The sequence below is a fragment of the Gymnogyps californianus genome, chromosome 10 (assembly GCF_018139145.2).
Source record: "Gymnogyps californianus isolate 813 chromosome 10, ASM1813914v2, whole genome shotgun sequence".
Taxonomy (NCBI): domain Eukaryota; kingdom Metazoa; phylum Chordata; class Aves; order Accipitriformes; family Cathartidae; genus Gymnogyps; species Gymnogyps californianus.
This window is the reverse complement of record NC_059480.1, coordinates 7,230,114-7,251,034: the sequence shown is the minus strand read 5'-3', so window position 1 is coordinate 7,251,034 and position 20,921 is coordinate 7,230,114. Positions and strand designations below refer to the sequence as shown.

General features: G+C 37.5%; 1 protein-coding gene across 1 annotated transcript in view; it reads right to left on the bottom strand.

Annotated features, from left to right (window-relative positions):
* Window positions 1-3,214: 3,214 nt before the first annotated feature.
* Window positions 3,215-20,921, bottom strand: part of CLSTN2 (calsyntenin 2) — a 195,810-nt gene continuing 178,103 nt past the window's right edge. Inside the window, exons 9-16 of the mRNA XM_050902833.1 lie at window positions 18,360-18,526; window positions 14,712-14,860; window positions 13,036-13,259; window positions 10,129-10,299; window positions 9,368-9,513; window positions 7,780-7,903; window positions 5,951-6,135; window positions 3,215-5,302 (exon numbers count right to left, since the gene is read on the bottom strand). Of these exons, the coding sequence (XP_050758790.1) occupies window positions 5,093-5,302; window positions 5,951-6,135; window positions 7,780-7,903; window positions 9,368-9,513; window positions 10,129-10,299; window positions 13,036-13,259; window positions 14,712-14,860; window positions 18,360-18,526 (1,376 nt within the window). The 3' untranslated portion in view covers window positions 3,215-5,092. The remainder of the gene's footprint in view (window positions 5,303-5,950; window positions 6,136-7,779; window positions 7,904-9,367; window positions 9,514-10,128; window positions 10,300-13,035; window positions 13,260-14,711; window positions 14,861-18,359; window positions 18,527-20,921) is intronic.

Genomic DNA, 20,921 nt, shown 5'->3' with positions numbered 1-20,921 from the left:
TAAGGGCACAGATGCTATATACTTTAATTCTAGCACTTCCAGATAGTCTCAGAGCAACTCTAGAGGTGCTGCCTGAATCCATGCAGCTTCACAGAAAATGCTGGATAAACAAGAGAAGTGTATTTCCAATCTAGATAATATATTCTTTTATATATATATATATACACACACATAAACTATTACTTAAAATTTGTATGTATACAAACTATTATATATGCAATATAACAAACATATCAGTTTGTGTATGTTTTTTTCAAAATTCTGCTCATATCACTGCTATTTCTCAGTGTGGCAACTGTCAATATTTGCCCAAAATGTTATTTCATGAAATTGTTTTTTTCAACACCAGGATTTCATGAAGAAACAAATATCTAAGTATATTTAAAACACCTTTTTTACAAGCTATGACACCTTTATTTTTCTGCCCAATGAGCTGTTCTTTTGCTGTTAACCTATTGGTGCTTTTTAAGAGTAGTGCAGAAATAGTATACAGTATACATCCAGGAAACAGCTACACTTCACAGAGGTGAAGGAAATTTGCCAAAACAAAAATTGGGATGTTAGTCATGATGTCAGACACCAAGATTTTTAGCACTTGGCTCCTTTGCCTACTGCTAGATTCCTGGAAATTGTTTATATGGAAGCTGTAATTTGCTATGAGGTTTTATTGTCATTTTCAATAAGCATACAAAAAATTGGTGGGGATATGCTGGTATAGAGGTATTTAATCTAGTCAGCATGTGTTAATTAAGGGAAGAGGAGACTTTTTTGAAGCCCTGAAGTTGTCCTCACAGTTTAATTTCCTCTCCCTCTCCAAGTATCCATATGCTTTTTCAAACATCCTTAATTTCAGTATTATAATGCATATTCCAGGATACCAGGAGCAGCTCCACCAGAACTTTACCTTCTGTCACCTCAGGGAAGTCTGTCATTCTCCTCTTCTGCTAAGCACAAATGGTGGTGGAGATGAATGGGGTGGTGCACATGCTGGCACCAAAACTTCCAGAAGAGGAAGTGTTGTGTCCTAACCTGCTGGGATCCCCACCAGGTAAAGCATTAGAGCTGCCTCTCAGGTTACAGGTCAAGGAAAGAGACAGCTGAGACGCAAATTAGGTGCAGAGCTCAAAAGGGGTTATCAGCGTAAAGTAGGGGCTGCTACAGATTTACCCTGACCAGTCCTTAACGTGGGGCTACTAATGTGCCATGGCATTATTTTCAGCTTAGGGTCAGGCAGGGACAGCTCCTGCAATGGAGACAGTGGATTTCATCCGGACTAGAGGAACTTTATAACTCTCTGACCCTTTCTGAGTCTTATTTTCTTCCTGAATGAAGGAAGGATGGTGCATGTGCTCGCAGCAAGCCCAGGACCGCAACACACCAGAAAGGGAAATCAACTGCACCTTCCCATTAGCTCTTGACGAGGGAGATCATCACCAGTTAAAAAGCAGTCAAGCCACCACTGCAGGATACTATTGCCTGTTTGAATGAGCAAATAACAACATTTTATTTTAATTAGTATTAAAGATGTCATGAACCCTACACGTCTTTGAACTGGTGTCAGCCAATGCAGTAAATATTGAGATTAATCTCAACAACAACTGTGCATTTTAAGGTTTACTTGCAAAGATAAAATACCTGTGGAGGGGGTAGAAGTGAGAGAAAAAAAACCTGAGCTATCGATCACAAAAAGCAACCTAGGCAGTTATGTTAATTCAGATAACACAGTGTATCACCATCTTGAATTTGCATTTGTAAGTTTTGCAGCTTTTCCCAGCCTTAGATCAGAATTTCAAAAATTTAAAGGTATTCATTGATGTGATGTCATTTTAGACCTCTGGCATCACAGATTCCTGATGTCATGTATTATGGGTACCTCTTCAGAGATTTTTTTTTGGATGCACTTGTAAAAAAGCCACCTTTATTTGTGCGTCTTCATAGCTCAACCTTGTAACTGGGCTAAGGATAAACATTACATCTTAAAGAGCCAGACACTGCAGTTGCCATTTCACGAGTTCGCAGCATAAACACTTTTTTTCAGAGAGTAAAGGCTTTTGATTAGAGGGGAAGAAAAAAAAAAAGTCTCTGTGTGTGTATGTATGCACGTATATATGTATGTGTTCTGGTTTGGTTTTAAGCAAGTAGTTTACATCAAAAATAATTCATGGAGGGGAGGAAATATTGTTAAAATTATTTCAGAAAAAGTGATATTTCTGTTATTCTACTAGTAGGCTTTTGCTCATGAAGCCATTGCTGTCAACTTCTATACAAATTTTCTAATTCTAAGGTTCATTTTGTGCAGAAGTATCTCATTCTCACTAACATTTTGTGAAAAGGATTTTTCTGTTTATTTGAATGAAAAATGCTGCATAACGCACTCTAAGTAATCTAAAATAAATAGTGATACATTTTAATTTGCTGAGTATCTTGTTGCAAACCAAATTTTAGTGATAACACACATGCCTGTATTACTTTGCTTAGGTTTAAAAATGTCGGTTTATTTACAGTAGAGAAAACACTTTGTTTGCTTCTTGTGTAATGTACCAGCATGACCTGAAAAGATTTGCTTCCAGTAACAAAAAGATAAAAATCTATTAGATGGAGAAATACACTGATGAAGACATGAACATATAGAAGAATTAAAGGCTGTCAATAAGGTTGTAAGTTGCTGTTTTCAGGTTGCCCTAATGTTTGCTGTGATAACAACAATAATAATAATAATAATCAGGAAACTTTAAAAATAATTTAAGTCCAGTTTTAAATCTGAAATTTACTTTTAAATATCTACTTTTAATTTTAAATCTTTTTTTTTTTTCTGAGCAGAAAGCATTGCTGATATGTGCTGATAACAAGCATCATGAAGAGCCTGCTTCATGTCACTAACAAAAATTAACACTAGGAAATTATTTAGGATACTAGGACACTAGAAAATGATCTAACTTAAAATTTCCGTTCGAGATAGATATTCAGAATTTTTAAATTAATTTTTTATTAAACAGAAATTTTGGCCAGTTTTACAATCTTTATTCCCGCAGATAAATTGTATTTATGTGGGCTTGATTCTGCAAATATTCTTGTAAGTTTAATATATGTGAGAGACCAGAATAAAAATAAAACAGGACTGCTCACATAAGAAAACTTCTATATTGCCAGTCTTAAAAATCATGTGCCAACAATCATGTTGGCACAACAAAGAAGAGCGTGAAGATCTCTAATTTTAAAATTAATTTAGAGGTCTCTTCATTTACTTTCTAGTTATTAAACTACAAGGTCTTTCCCTGCACCTATCAGATGCAGAAACCGGAATTAAAAGAACTCCCAAACCCACAATATATTCTCTATATTGCAAGATGTTCAGGAGCTGCTAATAATTTAGTATTGAGGGAGGTGGATACCCTCAAGATTGCTCAAGTTATTCTTTGCCATATCATGGGTGCTCAGGAAAGTCCTGGTGTCGCAAGACTGACTGCTTGTTTCTCTGGGAGAGAGAAGAGGAAGCAGCTCATTTTAAACAGCAAATTACAAAAGGAAAAGCAAAAGTCCATGATGAAATTGTAAAGAAGAGTAAATACTTAGGAAAAAAACCAGACAAGCCCCTAGGCAGCATTCACTTCCATGCCATTTTGGGTTTTTATGCATTAGAGCAGTTATCCTAGCAAGTGCTGCGTCATTTGGTATGCAGAGCATTTGAAGATGCAAAGATAATTAAGGAAAGGGGACAAAAACCACACCACACAGACTTATCAACACATCATATGTAGCTTAGCTTTTTTTTTTTTCCTTTTTAAACAGTGTTTAAGAAAAATATGCTGTGTTACCATAACAAACTAAAATACTGTCTCAACCTCTTACGAGTTTAGGTTTTGTTTTTGCTTCTTTTGGTTCCAGGTAGGTTTTATTTGTTCTTATTCTTCTTTACTTTATAAAACCTTTTCTCAACATTAATGGCTTCAGGAAGAAGAAATAAGGGAGAATTATGAGCACAAAAGAGAGTGAGTTGACAGTTGTGTATGTTGTCACTTTCTTTTGTGCCACTCATAGGTGGGCAAGGCTACAGAAGAAATAGAGTATAATGTTTTTGAGAATGCAGTCAGACAGGAATTCCAGCTGGCATTCACTAAAGCAAAATGGAACATTTTCCTCATGTAAAATCATTGTTTAAATCCCAACCATACATAGCTAGGGAATAATGGGGTCACTTATTTTCCACTACTTCACTAAGATACTGCAGCAAGATAATGATTTTACAAGACAGTTTAAAGCATTGATTTGCTGCAAATTGCTCAATCCATAACTAATGAGCAGCTCTACAGGTTTTCAGTAAATCAATCCCATGAGAATTTACAGTTTGCATAAGATCATATTACTCAATCTGTGGACACAGAACGATTTTCTTTTGTAACCTTCAGCAGCCCCTTGTTGTTGCTGGTTTTTTAAACTCTCTTAAGTTTCTGTGGGTGGGTTAGACAAAATCCCTGTCTTGAGGGTTCAGCATGCCTGAAAAATACACTGTCCACTTCTACACAGGCACACATGCATCCCGTGTCAAGTCCTAGATATTCCCTTGTAGAAGATCATTAACATCCAAGAAGGCAGGACAAGATGACAAATGGAATTCAGTCTGTCACCTGTAGCACTAAAACTCTGCCCCAATTTGAAGGTGGATTACATTTTACACCTGTAAGACTGTGAAGTAAAATGGCAACTGTTATTTGGACCCACACAAGTAATTCTTCATAACAAGCTGAAATCTCTCCTGTATGAAAAAAATAGCAAAGGCAAAAACCTCTATGGATTGAGTGACAGGACTTTTGTCACATATCTGGGGTATAGAAACAGGAAATTGAGAACTACACTTGCTAACAGATCAAGTTCTAGATTACCTTATTACTGGTGATGCCAGTAAGTTTGTATCATGTTTTCTCTGGGCTTTGTAAGAAAAGGGTCAGTTCTATCATTATCAATTACTACAAGAAGATCATTTTAGGCAAAACAGTTACAGGCAAGCAGCAGTTCAAATCCTGTCAATGAATTCATAGACTCTGAAAAAACATTGTATTGGTTGTTACAAAGGAGCAATGTGGCTGGAGGGCTGTTAGTATGGGAGTGTTGAATCATCCCACTCCAACTGCTCTTTCCTGGTGGCATTCTGTTTGTCTCCCTTTTGGACAATCACTTCCTCCTCCTCCTCCTCCTCCTCCTCCTCTTCACTTTCATCTGATTCAGCACTGGTTGTGTCTTCCTCTTCATCTTCTATGTCGTCTTCCTCACTCTCCTCTTCTGTCTGGTAAGGCTTTTCGTATTTCTACAGTACATTTAAAGAAATGAAACAGAGACAGTAGAAGAAAAGTGCCTTCTTGCTAGCCAGTGGCTGTGAGAATGTGAGCATTTATTCCACATTTAGAAGTGCTAAAAAGCTGGGAAAATCTGCTTTCTATCATTATGTGACTGGCATCAAATATGATACAATTCAGTAGCAAATATTCAAAAACTACTGTAACAAGAATGGAACGTCAATAAGCAGTATCTTTGTTAGACAAGCTGCCAAAATTTAACTCTTCAATGTCAGTTTCTTTAAACTGCTGATCATTTCCCCTCATTTTAGTGTATTAGTGCTTACATTAAAAAGTTAAAAACAAAGCAACTATATCATCTTGGGTACCTAGGGTGCAAATATGGACGGAGAGGAAGTGGTGTTGTACCAAAGAATTCTTCGCCATCCTATTTAGTAATTACATATGACAACAAATATTAAGTGCTCAATTATATATTATCATGGTGTGTGGAGCTGAAAACCGAGATGGGGTCCTGAGTGTGCGTACAGACAACTGTTCTGCCAAGCCTAAACAAGTGTACTCTGAAAGAGGCTTAAAACTCACTGCTGAGTAAGCTACCAGCCCAGACAGTAACTCCTGGTAGTATCATGATATAATACGATGCCTCAGTTATGTACCTCCATGGGGTTGACGGTAATTGTCAGAGCAGAATCATCCCAATCCATTTCATTTTCTTTACTTCCTTCATTGTCTGCAGAGCTGTGCTGATGAGCTGTCCGAATTCGATAGACCCCCAAGGTTATGATGAAAATGAGTATGCTCACACAGATTATGATAACGACAGTAGCCACACTTGGAACAACTGGAACAGAAGTTGAAAAAGGGAATGGGCTTATATTTGTGGAACAAATTGCCTACAAAACACTAAATACATTGTCTATTTTTTCCCCTCAGCACCTCTTCCTTTGAATTGAGAATCAGTACAGCCATCTGCCATGTGCCTGGGACTATAGAAAGTGTTGACAAGTGCCAACCTACTAAGGCAGAGCATACACGAATGGTGTTTACCGATATCTTACAATGAATATTATAAATCATAACTAAAAAGTGAGTATGCCTACCATTTGTTCTTTAAGCCATTGTATTACAGAAGACAAGTAGTTAATCAGTGCAGAGTCAATTCGTTTCAGAACAAGTGTTTTTGCAATAAGGTTCAGTTATCTTACCTGTGTGTTGTCCCCTTCTGATTACAACTGAGGCATTAACCTCACTTGTGAGAAAAAGTATATCTCAAAGCTTATATTTTCAAAGGTTTCAAACACTTGTACCAAGATTTAAATCTCAATCTCCAAGAAATAAAATAACACATTGCCACTCTATTTGCCTGTGTTACAACCTTCCTGGGAGACTCTTGAGGATTCAAGACATTTTTCCTTACTGTTCTGTTGCACTCTGAGAAGCCTCTGTCTACACCTAGTCACAGGAAGAAATCTCTCTGAATTACTCTTATATTATCAGCTCCATAACTAGGTTAGTGGAGAAGTGCTGCCACTTTCTATGTACATTTGCTATCTAGGTACTGCAGTTCCAGGAGCTATAGTAGTTCTGTACCCCATTTTATCGCCTTGCCCTGCCTGTAAGAATGGAACTCTGAAATCAGAACAATATTAAGTAAAGAAGAAAGAACTAGTTTGCAATAGTTCATTTTGTAAAAATTCAGTTTCATATTAGTAAAATGTCTGAACAAGTGCACAGAAAAATACAGTAATTTTCTAAGCATAACTGTATATAACTATTTATAACTACCTACAGTTTACATCAGCTTTACTTGTTTACATATGTATCGTTCAGCTAAAAGGATTTCAGAATCCAGCATTTAAACAGATATCTTTGCCCTGGGTTTAACTTCATTGAAAAGACTTCAGATTTGGGTATACATTTTAATTCATATAGTCTAAAAATTCAATTTAAATTCTGTATTTAATATATACTAATGCCCCCTGCACATGGCTAGGTGGACCTATCTTCTCTCCAGAGAGCTTCAGACTGAGGCCTGGACAGCAGCTAACAGAAGCACTGCAGCAATTATATATTTAAAAAATAATACAAACATTTCTTCCTTTTGCTTAGAAAGGGGTGGGCAGAAATTAATATGCCATAGAAATACAGATGTACAAAGACAATATGAGCATAAATATTATCCTTCATACCATTCAATACTAGAAACTAGACATTTTCTTAACTATGTGGGTCAGAGTACATAACCTTTAATGAAGACTTTAAAAAAGGATACCAGTTTTTAATTACAAAGTATCTCCTCGGAAAGAAAGAAGAGAATTCAATGTTACCTTCTTTCATACCTGTGCAATGATCTCTGTGAGGTTTCACAAGCTGTAACTATGGACTTCAGGGCTTTATTTGTTAACCAGGCTGAATAAGCTGGCTGAATAACCAGAACTGACATACCAGAATCATTATGAGCAGTCTCTGTAAAGTCATCACATACCTGAGTTGTGAACAGCACTTATGCTTCCCTCTGGGTGGTTGACAGATTGGAGAAATTGTGGTTGTACTATCATATGATTTACATGGTCCATGAAGTTGGAGTTGGAGCTGTGTAGAATATTAACCTGGCACAAGAGAAAAATAAGAGATCAGATACTAAGAAGTGCTCTATACTCCAAGCCTACTGGATCCATACATTACATTGAACTATGAAGTTCATCAGCAGATAAGAACTTTACTATACAGATCTTAAAGGCCAAATTCACTTTTTTTTATGCCAGTGAAAAATATACAGGTTACTATATCTCTGATTTCTAGCATTAAAAATGCATTCTAACTTTTCTAGCTGTAGACTATGAAGTGGCACCGAAAAGGATTTTTTTGATTTACCTGTCTGGATAAGTAATGACTTTTTTTCTCTGTACTAATCAGCTTTTAGATGTTCCCTGAAAGTTAGTGGGAGATTTGTCACTCTGAACACTGACAGAGAATGTATCAAACTTGTTGAGTTTAAAACCGAAACAGGAAGAGAGAATTAAAAGAGGACGCAGTTTTTCCTGCGTCCCTACTTCCAGAGTGACTTTCTTTGAAGATACCGTATCAGTTCTCTATCCTACCAATAGTTATGTTATAAGCCAAAACCCTGAAGTTATTGTCAGGACTGCAGAATGCTAAGGTGAAAAGAATTTTCAGTACAACATAAACATGTAAAAACTTTCAGAACCAATTATTAAGTTTTAGGCCTATTGCTAAGAAGGTCCTGCCCCTTCCTGTAGTTACTTGGTACCTGGGTTCTAGGCTGGATAAGTTGGTTCTTCAGAATAGGTCCATGATTCCTGCTGAGGTGCATCAGCAGTAATTCTCAGTCCCTGAGCCACTGTGCTGCCTTGGACTTAGTACCAGCACACATAAGCTCAAGAGCGCTATCTACATATTCCTGTGGTAACTGACCATGTCTGGGTAGTGGATCCAAGAGAATATGACAGATGAAGTCCATCCTATGCATTTGTTACCTGTATACTGACTTTCCTCCTCAAAGAAATCTGAAATTATGTAAATTACCGGGAATGATCTCCATCTGATGAAGAACAAATTATAAAACTTATCGTAAGGGGGGAGGTGCTTGGAAAAACTGAAAAGGTGAATGCTGCAGGAAAGAAAAGCATGTCAGGTTAAGTAAAAAAATAACTAATCTAAGGAAAATAACGAGGCTGTAATGATTTACTTTTAAGCAGGTGTATAAATCTTCAAAAAGACTTGTAGGAGATTTTACGTCATGGAAAAACAATGATGATGACCTTAGCCTCCAGTCTGTTTGAACAGGAGTAATTCTCTGTGTTAGTGGAGTTCAAGAGAAGGGTCATCTCCTTACATATGCAGCAGAATAGAGACCCCCACATTGAGGAATGCCCACAGGAGAAGTCAACTTCGTATTTGAATAGAACTTAGAATTTTTCCTTTATTTGATTATGGTTACCAGAACGTGTCAATCATTTTATATATTTTAAAGAAAACTTGATGTCACTGAAGATAAGGCTAGTGCTCAGCCTCAGTGCTGGAAAAGAAAACTTGACTAAATGATTGCTTACCTCCAAGTTAAATTCATTGCTAGTGTAACGTCCATTTAGCTCGGAGCACTTGACTCTGAACTTTCTGTCAAAGGTGGCAGAAGTGTACCAGTTACGATATCGAATCTGCCGAAGAACCTGTTCATAGTTGTGCATGCTGTCCACACCTGAAATGGTGGTAGAGCAGTAATAATCTCAAGAAGATGCTATGTAACAAATGCTCTGGGCAGTACAGGAGAAATCAAATGTTCACAGAAAATACAAAACTTGGCAAAATGATCTGAAAATGGCAGTGCATCAAATATTCCCTGATAGAGCCTTTGGCTGATAGCAAATTATGTGAGAATAGTTTTTGGAAATGAAGGTAGGTCCATAATGGAGAGGAACAAATACAACAGCAAAGATTTAGAATAAATTATTTAGTAATCGAAAAAAATGGCCAATAGGTTACCAGCACTGTGCAGGAGCACTGAGGAATCTCCTCATTCCCACGTTCCACTGTGATGACCCACAAGAACCCCCACATTTAAAGAAAGCAGTGTTGCTATTTTCCTTATTTGGGGAGTAGCAGGAGGGATGCTGAGATCAAGACAAAGCTGTGCTGTATTCCAAAGGATAAACACAGCACACCCAGAGATCAAGAAGTGACTTGTCTCCCCTGGAATATCTTATGGCTAATACATCACAGATTTCTGTCCAATTTCTTTCACGTTAGTCCTTTCATTCCAGTAATGTAATTGTTGGTGGGAAGAAATAAGGGAAAGCAGAGTCCATGAACATACCATAGATTGAATATCCTGCTGTGGAATTTGTGACATCGAGATGTTTTCCTTGAAGCTCCACATGATCTAGTTCTAAACACTCTTGTTCAGGATCTAGTTCTGTGCCAATAACCAAAATATCACAGAAATCCAGGTTGTGGAGCATTTCCTGTAATACCACTGGCTTATTGGCTGTGAACACATGGCATATACCACGAAAAAAGAAGAAAGAAACTCAGATAAATGATCGCAGAACAGCTCAGTCATTTTATGTGCTTTGCATCAGGGCTTTCAATTTTTGCAAAGATGGCTGAATTGCTTTTTGCCGATATTAAATACAGCATACTTGAAGCAAATCAAGAGAGAAGTGTCTTGCCTGTTCAGGTGCTATGATGATGGAGGCCTACAAATACCTAGTGAGATAGGTAGCAAATATATTGCTCTGTAATAAAAGGCATTCAAGAACAGTACTGGAAATAGAAAACTGAAATTTGATCCTGGAAGTAAATTCATGTAAACAATTCTATTTTTCAATACTGTATTGATACCAGGTTGGTATCACACATTCATTCTTTTCGCAAGGAAAACTGAACTGGAAAAATATGTCAAATATATCTATGCTTGGATGATTCTCTCAGTTACTCTATGGCCGATAAAGAATTTGCATTACAAAGAACATGGCCATCTATCCAAGAATGTGGTATTATCATAAATGGCAAGATCCTGTGTTGTGTGACTTGGAGGAATTGAGTTGTAAATTGACTATCCTTCAGTACGTGCGATTAAAAAAAATAATTCTGTCGCTGGAAAAGGAGTAGCATATAAATTTAATATTTTAATTCTCTGGTCAACTTAGCACGAGCGTCTGGCAAGACTGCTTAACCAGCTCTCTGAGGGTACTGTAGACACAGAGACTGCAATCTTGGAACTTAGTGTCCGTTTTGCAAATTTTATTTTAGACAGTGTATGGGGAAGGAAGGCACAGACAGAAAAGTCTTATGCCCTAGATTCCCAACTCCTGGTACAGTGAATTTGGGTATCTGAACTCTAGGTACAGCTCTAGCTTATCCATAAATGCAGACCCAACTCAAACTTGTAGGATAGGCAAATCTGAATATTGCTAAGGCTGATGAGTTGGACTATTTTATGGGAAGCTATGAAAGACAGGCAAGAGCTGGGCTGCAGAGCAAGGGAAAAGCCTGAACTGGTCAGCTTTGCTGCTCTGGTTGTCAGTGGGCAAGCAGGAGAGGTAGGGGCAGCAATTCAGCTGTTGGTAGGCGCCCACTGATTTCTCTACTGAGGCAGGACAAGCAGCAAAGTATTGGCATTCCAGGGGCCCTCTGCAGGTAAATAAGGCCTCAGAGCCATAGTCATGCTGCTGCCTGTGGCAACTGCCTGATCTGCTTTTGATGAGAGACAGCCCTAACTGGTCCTGTGGCTGGGGAATACACGGTGACTGAATCAGCCTTCTCAGCCTTGCCATGTGCATCTCTGCTACAGAATTATGTAAATTCTCAATAAGTGGAAAAATAGCTATAGGTAGATATAGGTCAAGATTTATGGCTGTCTTTCCCTTTGTCAGATAGTATCTGGGCTGAAGGAAATAATGATTCAAGCTTATAATGCAGGAATTGAGACTTAGAATTCAATAATCTTTTGCAAAACACAGTTATTCCCAAAGCTAATTATTATCTATCCATTTTAACCACTCTTAGCAGAAATAACCAAGAGATGGCACATTAGGACGTGCCTGACTTTCAAGGAATTAACCAGTAGTTTAGGAAATGCTACTATGTTCGTTTTCAAGGTGAGACTCAGGCTTGTTAGGTTACAAGGTGCTGGCAACAGTAATTATGTCAATAATTGTATTGGGAGAAATTGGGATAGACGAAATTTATGAACTAAACTGGAGGGCAGTAGTTCCCAATTCACTGAACAGTTTTGAAGATGTCATAACATTTAGGGACATGGAGCGTCATACATGTGTTGTGTCTTAAGTGATGGATAATGATCACTCTTTTCTATGCAAGAATTCATTTTTTTACATACTGTAATTGTATGCAGTTGATATTATGATATGATACACTTTCCAGCCTTCAGAGGACAGATGCAGTTTCAGGCAAGTGATAAGCAGCATTATTACAGAGCATGGCTTCAGGGAATCCATGCCCCTACACTTGCGCATCATTAGTGATTTTATCTTCTCAAGAGATGTACATCTAGTTGCTGCTTATTCTAGTCCAACAAATATTGTTTAGAATGATTCCTCAGATTACTAGGCTTTTCATTTACCTTGCACACAAACATCCAAAAGGAAGATTCCTTTGTAGACAATTATTTTAAACCTTATTTATATTTTTGAACATTCACCTAGTGTCAAATAATGATACACACATTGCTCAGCATTAGAATAAACTCTCATCGTTGAAAAATATCTTTGCAAATTATTATATTTACATTACATAGGTGGGAAACTGAGGCACAAGATTACTTTCGTAAGTATCACCCACAACTCAGTAGCAGAGCCGGAAACATAAGAACAGACTAAAACTCCAACTATTGGTCAATTACTGCTTTCCACTTAATCGGGACAATTAACAAAATTCTGTTACAAATAGAGAGATTCTAATGAAAATGTTATTCAATGGAATATGTAAAGAAGAGCGGAAAGGCATTATTCTGAAGTAGGCAAGACACTAAATGGAAAAGCTGCTTTTTTTGAAGGACATACTGATCTATCAGTATTTAACACATTTTTCAATGTGTTTAATTGAATGTCTTCGGTACAGCATTATTGCTGCCTAACATTGCCTAAACTAATCTAGGTGAAGTGACTTCCTTTGTGTTACTTGTTTGCGCTATCCTTTAAAAAAATGTGAGGGGTCATGTTCCAAAGTAAGAAATAATATTTAAAAAAAATCCACAAACCTCTGTCATGTTCTTCTAAGTCCACTGAGTGCTCCATTTTAGTGACTGTGCTGACAATCCTGATGTCGGGTAACAAAATAACACCTCCTTCACTTTCAAATTGTGCAGCTGGTCTAGCAAAGTGGTCCATCCCACTTATTGTAATCTTGGGCTCATTGGCCTGAAACACCATTACATACGCATCTATATCTGGGATACTAATGCAGACATCTTCACCAAAACATCTGAAAAATATATTATTCATTAACTGCATGTAACAGATTGCACATCAGAAGTGTGTGGCACTTGCATTGCCCAAAACCGACCTGATGGCTCTCATCCTTTTATATTGTCTCAGATCAGGCTATTCCATACTTTGACACTGGCACACATAAGGACATGCATCTGTACCACTGTCCATAGGTCAGCAGTGACAGTAACAGCTCTGTTCCTCTCATGCCCTCTCACATTCACAACTACTGAAATTATGTAGGGACAGCTTAGCAAACAGATTAATTACAAGCTCAGCCTCTAGTAAGGTCACTATGAGAATAATATTTTGATGTTTAACTGACATTTAACAAAGTAGTGAATGGTTAAAAAAAATCAAAGTTAATTAGATGATAACAACTAACTTCAGTAAAGCTAACATTAAATTCTCAAAGCGATATCTAATGAATATAATATGGTTATCTTGTCATGTGTGAATAAAAGGGCCTAATTATCCATTTAAATTAGACCCATCATGAACTCATTTTGGCACCCCCCAGTATTTACTGGGAACAAAAGGGCCCTATATTAGCATTTTCATCTAAACCAGCACTGTGCTTTGGAAGTGAATCTCTTGACAAACTCTGTCTTACTTCATCGTGGTACAAGGCTTGGGCCAGCCTTGGAGTCTGCGAACTGGACTGCTTCCAGTGCAACTGCATCAGAATATGCACTCCAAACAGTGTGGTCAGCCCACAGCACTAGACTAAACCTAGTACTTAGTAAGAACTGTACGCGCAGTAGATGAGAGTTCGTAGAACTGATGTTTATTTTCACTCTAAAGATCTGCTTTCACTGCACTGTACAACTTGCTGTAACAGAGACGTATCCCGGGGGGCTCAGGAGCGGCAGACGGCTCTTTGATTATGTACAACTGTAAACATTATTGTGCAGGTTCTGTCACTACTGTTGCATGCAAATGGAAGGACACAGATTTCTGTTTAACACCCAACACCAGTACTTCAGTGATGACAGCCATATAAGGATACAGACAGACAAAGACAATTTCAAGCACAGCTACAAATACTGTTCTTGCATCTCTGTCATCTGTTAGATGTAATAGGCCTGCTTTAAAAAGTCATGGCTCTAGCTATCTCAGAAGAAACTATAACTTTTTAAAATGAACAGTAAAATAAGAACACAATAAATGCAAGTACTGTTTAGTCCAGACTGTATGCTCCAAACTATAAACAGAATGCAAGTAAATTACATTAACAAGAAAAGTTTCTTAAAAGGACAATATCAAAAGAAAACCACAACGTAAATCAGCATAAAAGGAAATTAAATTCATCCTTTATACTCAATAACATAAAAGTATGATTTAGCAATGTAATTTAGCCAAAATTATTCTTTTTACATGACCAAAGAAAAAAGTAATTCATTAAAAATATTCCTAATGTAATCAGTTCAGCTGAAGTGTAACTTACTGGACTTTAGATGAGACTTTGAGACGTCGTATGCCTGCAGTAGGAAACTGTCTGGAGTTGATGTATGAGACCTTTCGGAGAGCTTGATTTATATTCTCAATGTCATCTCCTTCCATGACAAGGACTGACTGGGAAGGATTGAAGTGATACTAGGGGAAATGCATATAATTAGTATTTAAGGTACCAGGTACAGAGTACAAAATAAGACATTTTTAAGGAATGTTGCACAGATGTAAGTTTAAAATCTAATGAGTTAAGAAAAAAAAAATTCTTAGTAGCTATTGTTGGCTGAATCCACATGTTGTTCCCTAAAACATGTACTCAGTCATCTATTTCGTATGTGAATAACTACTGTTATAATTAATTTTATAGTAAACTAATCCCTATTTTCTGTACTTTGCGCAGCCTTATCAATTTTGCTGATACTATTTCTGCAGCTGTAGAGTTCAAAACCTTAACTTACTGTCATCATTATTATTACTATGTAATTTTTTTAGGTTAAACACATCCCCCATATAAAAATATTGGCTTAAACCAGAGTAGCATGCAGAAACATATTTTTCCTGCTTTCTGTTTAGTTTTACCCTGGGCTATCTTTCTGAGATATATTTCAACATGAATGAACAAAACAATTATAACATTTGCCTCCTACATCTTCATTAACGTCAGACACAATAAAGGGGATTCTCCTTTCTCTGTCTCATGATCAATAAGGGTGTCATGACTGAAGATGAAGCTGCTACTTGCACGAAGCCAGCTGCTCATTTGAGCCAACAAACCTTGCAAAGTCAATGGCTATTCTTGTAGCCCTGATCCTTCTCTAGTCCATTGCATTGAACATGAAACAGTTGTGCTGACCAAAAAACTTGCTACTATATTCACATAGCAAATGACTGATTATATCTTCATCATAATTCATCCTGATTCCATTTTTTTGTCTGTTAATTCGTTCAGCAAACCATCTGCACCGCAGAGAAAACCAGATTAACCCCCTTGATTTTGTAGCCTGCTGTTGTCAGCATAAAACACAAAGAAATGCACCCTTCTCTCACATGCAGTCCCTTCCCAAAGCTGGATATTGATTATATGAACATGTTCTATTATATACAGACAATGGTTGTCTACACTTCCTTACAATGAGAAAGGTTAAAAAGCAAAAGAGCAAATAGACTGTGAAGAACAGAATGAAAGACAGAGTTCTCTGTCGAACAGAACACGGAGGACTGGGTTTAAAGCTTGTGCAGGAAGGTCATAACACACTGAAGGATATTTTTTAACAAAGAGGAGGACTAACATGAGTCACAGCCTGCATACACTTCTTTCTCCTTTCTGTAAGCTGGCAGTAGTAGAGAATACAATTAGCAAAAGGAGACTCCAGCTAGCTAGTTAATAGCTCAGCTGCCAGAACAGCTGGAATGCTGCCAAAGGGACTGGAGAAAGCCCTAGTCTGAGCCATTTTTGTCGTTCTCATTAAAAAAGGCTAAAAATAGCAACAGTTTAGACAGTGTTTCTGAGAGCTGTTACAGATATCTGAAAATTAGGCTGCAGACAAAAAAAAGTCCAACACTACTGTGTCAGAAACTGTATTACAGCTACATTACTCTTTCTTAGGTGGCTAAAGGGTGAAGTCCATGAGTCCAAAATGCCCAGCAGAAACACCTTCCAACATCAGTTTGCCAACATTGAATCTGCTAAGGGCCATGTAAATAGCCACACAGAACCTATCATCTGTGCAACTGTCACACATGCTTGTCTGTGATCAGGTATGTCTATTTTTGACACCAGAAACTCTTTCTCTTTATTAATCTGCTGTTCAAGGTCAGGTGCCAACTGTTCTGCTTTCATCTGAGCTTCTTTCTCTCAGCCCCAATAACAAACCCTACCACAATCTATCTCTGACCGCTCCTTTCATTTTTGCCTCCTGCTGTTGCACTGACTGTTGAGCTTGCTGAGGAAGTAAAAATGAAAAGAGTAACTTTAAAAAACCACTATGCCTCATCTGTATTTTGGAAAATGAAAATGTTCTGAAGTTTGGTTAAAGAAAGAAAAGGCAGAAAACAATCAGTCATCTTCATTTTCCTCATGGCACTGCTAGTATAGTAAGGAAGCCGATCACCCATGCTGGAGCAGCAGTGGGTGGTATAACAGGGATTTTTCCAAGCCCATGAAATAAGACTACTCAAATACTGTCAAGTTCAGAGTGTAACAATAGGGGAGGAATTACTATGCTTTTAAGCACCATGGACCAAGTGTACACTGCTTTAATTAATGTAAAATCCCAGCAAAGAACTTACTGGTAGGCATATACACTTGCGTTCCAGAAAACCCTACTTGCTCTTTGTATGCATTGTGTTTCAAAAATAGCTTTCACTCATTTTGCTAGGAGAAGCAACAATGTGAAATTCTCAATTATGTCCTTGGTAGGATGAAGAAAAAAAATTCTTTGGGGTGTTTTGCTCGTACGTAAAAACTAGAGCTAGCAAAATTCCTCCTTACCTTTGCACTTTCAATTTTCCTTTTTACCCTTGTTTTCAGAAAACATATCAGTTATACTACACCACTGCAACTTATCACCTAGACAGACATTTGAGTGTATTTCAGGTCAGTCTCCTATCTTGTACAATGAAAAGGTTTAGCTAATAAAATGTAGTACATGGCACTTGCACTGCATGCTCTAGATCAAGTGTTACAGCACCATCCCTCTCTCCACTGAAAAACAGCACACTAAAAAAACACCTGTGCAGTTTCACAGGATGCATAGTCTGCAGCCAAAGTATCTTCCCAGTTTGAATTTGAAGCTCAGCTCCTTTAGAAGATGGTATTGTGATTTGTGTGCTAGGAATAGCTTAACAGTGTGTTTACACATTAGGCAGAAGAACACCTGTCATCTAATAATGGTATCAGTAAAGGGAAACTGACAATGCGCCTCATGTAAGCATTATAGAAGTTATAGTCAAGATCCTACATATGTATCCAAACGAACAGAATTTGTCTTAAAGAATGCAAAGCAATCTGGCCACTATGTCAATTGAAACACGATTTCCCTCTGGATGTTGTTCTCCAATCTTAGAAAAAGTGTTACGATATCAGTAAAGATAGTCATCTGCATAATGAAGATGGATAATGATTTATATGCAAATGTAAAATTTTAGTTTCTTGACTTTAGTGGGTTTTTTTATTGTCCAATTTTCATGTCCCATAATGTTTTCCTCTTGGAACACACTTTGAATTTTTCCATGTTATTGCATTGGGACTTCTTTCAGAGTTGCCTCTAGATGAAAGATACTCCACTTATGTTTTCCATTGCTTTAAAGCTACTTGAGATCAAAATTAAATCATTCTTTGAAATCATGTCTATTTCTGTAAAACTAGATAAAAATAAGCATGAGAACACAACCTGGCAATTCTTATGCACTCTGAAATATCAGCAGCGCCTTACTTTCTGAGCATCTAGCTTTGCAATAATGGAAACATTTTTCTTTGCAGTGTCACACCTCTTCTACTGTTCTGCTTTTTCTTTGCATGACTTTATGGGAAATTACTTTGCTTCTGGGAGTACATTTGTACTGTGTGTACTCTACCTTGGGCTCTCCACTTCATAAATCAGCTCTAAATTTTTATCAAAGATGATGTCAGTTCATCCCTCACCTTTATTCCTTGGCCAAGACTCTCAAGAGAATTAATATCCAGACCTTCCTTGCAGGCCTGCAAACAGGAAATCACTTTCTGACTCTCAATTTTGCCTGGCCGGATAGTAAGACTGGCCAGGCTGCCATGGAAATACTGAGCAAATCTGGGCTTGGTGACTTCACCTCCTGCAAGAAAGAGAATATAAAATGATTATTGATACCAATACACAAATCACACATCTAATAATTCACTTCATGTTTTAACATATTGAAAGAATTTATATCCATTTTAGCCAAGAATATTTGAGATCCCATTTATTGTGATAAGTGGAATAGCTTTGTGGGTTGTTGAGTGGTACCTAGTAGCAGCATGTCTTTAAGAAAGATTCTTGTCAGTGTTTTTCCAGTATTGTACTCAGACGTTTATAAAGCTGTGATAACATACTCTGAGATGAAACATAGCTTCCCAAACCTGTGTCCAAGGAAGCACAGCAGTTTTACAAATGAATTGATGAGATTATTGAAGTGATCAAACATGAATTTAAAAAATGTTTAAGGTGCAACGTTTATTTATACAGAAACCGTATTTGCAAGTTTTCTATTACAAGATCACTTACACAGCCTTTGCCTTTCTCCTCCAAAAAACATACTACCTGAAGTTCTTAGATATGCTAAGGGTCATGGCTCTGTGTAAGCAAACTGCCACACTCTCTACAAACGGTTGTCTCTAAGGATATGGTGTAAATTCACAGCAGTGAACGGAGGCCAATGCACAACACTATGCTAAAAGGCTTATAGTGCTTCCCTTACCCAAAGCAGCTCATTTGGTGCCAGATCAGGTCTGTGTTGCATTAGGCCCTCTAGTTATGCTCTATTCGGTTTCACTCTAGGCAGCTTCAAAGGAAGACTAATCTTTAGGAGTTGTCGATAAAATGTGATTACATACTGCCTGCACCAGTGATCATAGCATCTAAATTACTCTTGGGATATTTAGTGACATACTCATCCTCCTCTAGGAGAATTTTTAGAGCCTGTCTTTCCTGCAAGTGTTAGCTATATCAGTGCATGTGAATTACTGCCTACCTTGAGCCTGAGAGGACTAAGAGCGCCATGCAACAGTGAAGCCATGCAGACTAATTGGATTAGCACTTGATAAGCTGCTGATAAGCTGTTGTAATTGGTAGATAACTCATCTCTACAGTGTTTGTAGCTTTAGTGTCTAACAACTTATTTCTGCCAGGAAAGCTAGCTCAAGCTTGAACTTTAACTTGAAGATTTGTGTGTGGATTGGGTTAGGATAGGGATGAAGTGGCAAATTTTCTTTAGGCTGATGTTGCTACCTAAAAGCCTGAAAGACATCACTTCTAGTCTGCGTGGTATGAGCACTATGAAGAAGACTCGAGTTATTTTATATAGTGAAGAAAATACACACTGGTCTACTGAGAGAAAAGAAGGTATCTAAGCATGCTGTTTCTTCATAGAAGTAGACAAGTTTTGTTCTTTTTTGTTAACATAGCAGCACAAACTACCTCTCTTTTTACCCCAGAGAAAGATCCTCAAGGAGAGGTTATTCTTCTCCACTCTTTCATTCATTTGTCCATTATACAGAAAACTTCCTCTGGGCAGAATTTTTTTGAAGTTTCATAGAAACTTTCACATATGCAACAGCTAAAGTGCAGGATTAGTTTGTACTGTAACTTTGGCCTTTCTGATACTTACCAAGACAATTATTTGGTAAATAGATAGTGCTTTATGGAGACATTGGCTTTTCAGCAAAAATGTTGTTCCATTTATCTGTTTACATTGTCTTTAGAAGTACATGTTGCCACTAATTGAGCAACAATGTATCTGGACAGAAAAAGGTAAGCCAAATAAAAAAAAAATATGCAAACCTCTCTCTAAAAAGGAGACCAAGAGAGAAAACCAGATAAGAACTTACAGAAGAGGGGAATCACACTGTGCTTTGAAGCTTCAAATTCTCATACCCCTAACAGAATTCTGAAGACAGCAAGTTCCAAGGCTAAAACACCAACACTAATCCTGGAGCTTTGAAATTTAGAAACCTACAGTAAGTCTGCCAGTGGATCTTAATAGTTCTGAGGACATGCAAAATAAGAAGCAGTCTCAGATAAGCTAATGTATTTAAATGTGAAACTAGCTCATTAAAATGTATGAAGGACTAGACGAGAAGCTAGAACAAAGAACTCAGTGCTGTGGCTATGCCTGATAGAAACAAGCAGGATAAACCAGTTGTTGAAGTAAAGCTATAGAGCAACATCACTGGTGCTTACATCCATGAATAGGAATTTCAGGTTTGGATTTTTTTTTTTTTTTTTTTTTTTGATTGGTTGTTCTTTCACCTTAGATTAGTTCTTCTCTGGTGTCACTGACAAAGCACTTACAGTTACATTGCTAGGTCTTTTACAATGATACAGTAATTGCCCATAAACCCTATTAAATATACAGAGTATTCACTGTGCCCAAGCCCTACTGCAAAAAACACTGGTGTACAAGTGTGCTGGTTTTGACTGGGATAGAGTTAATTTTCTTCATAGTAGCTAGTATGGGGCTGCGTTTTAGA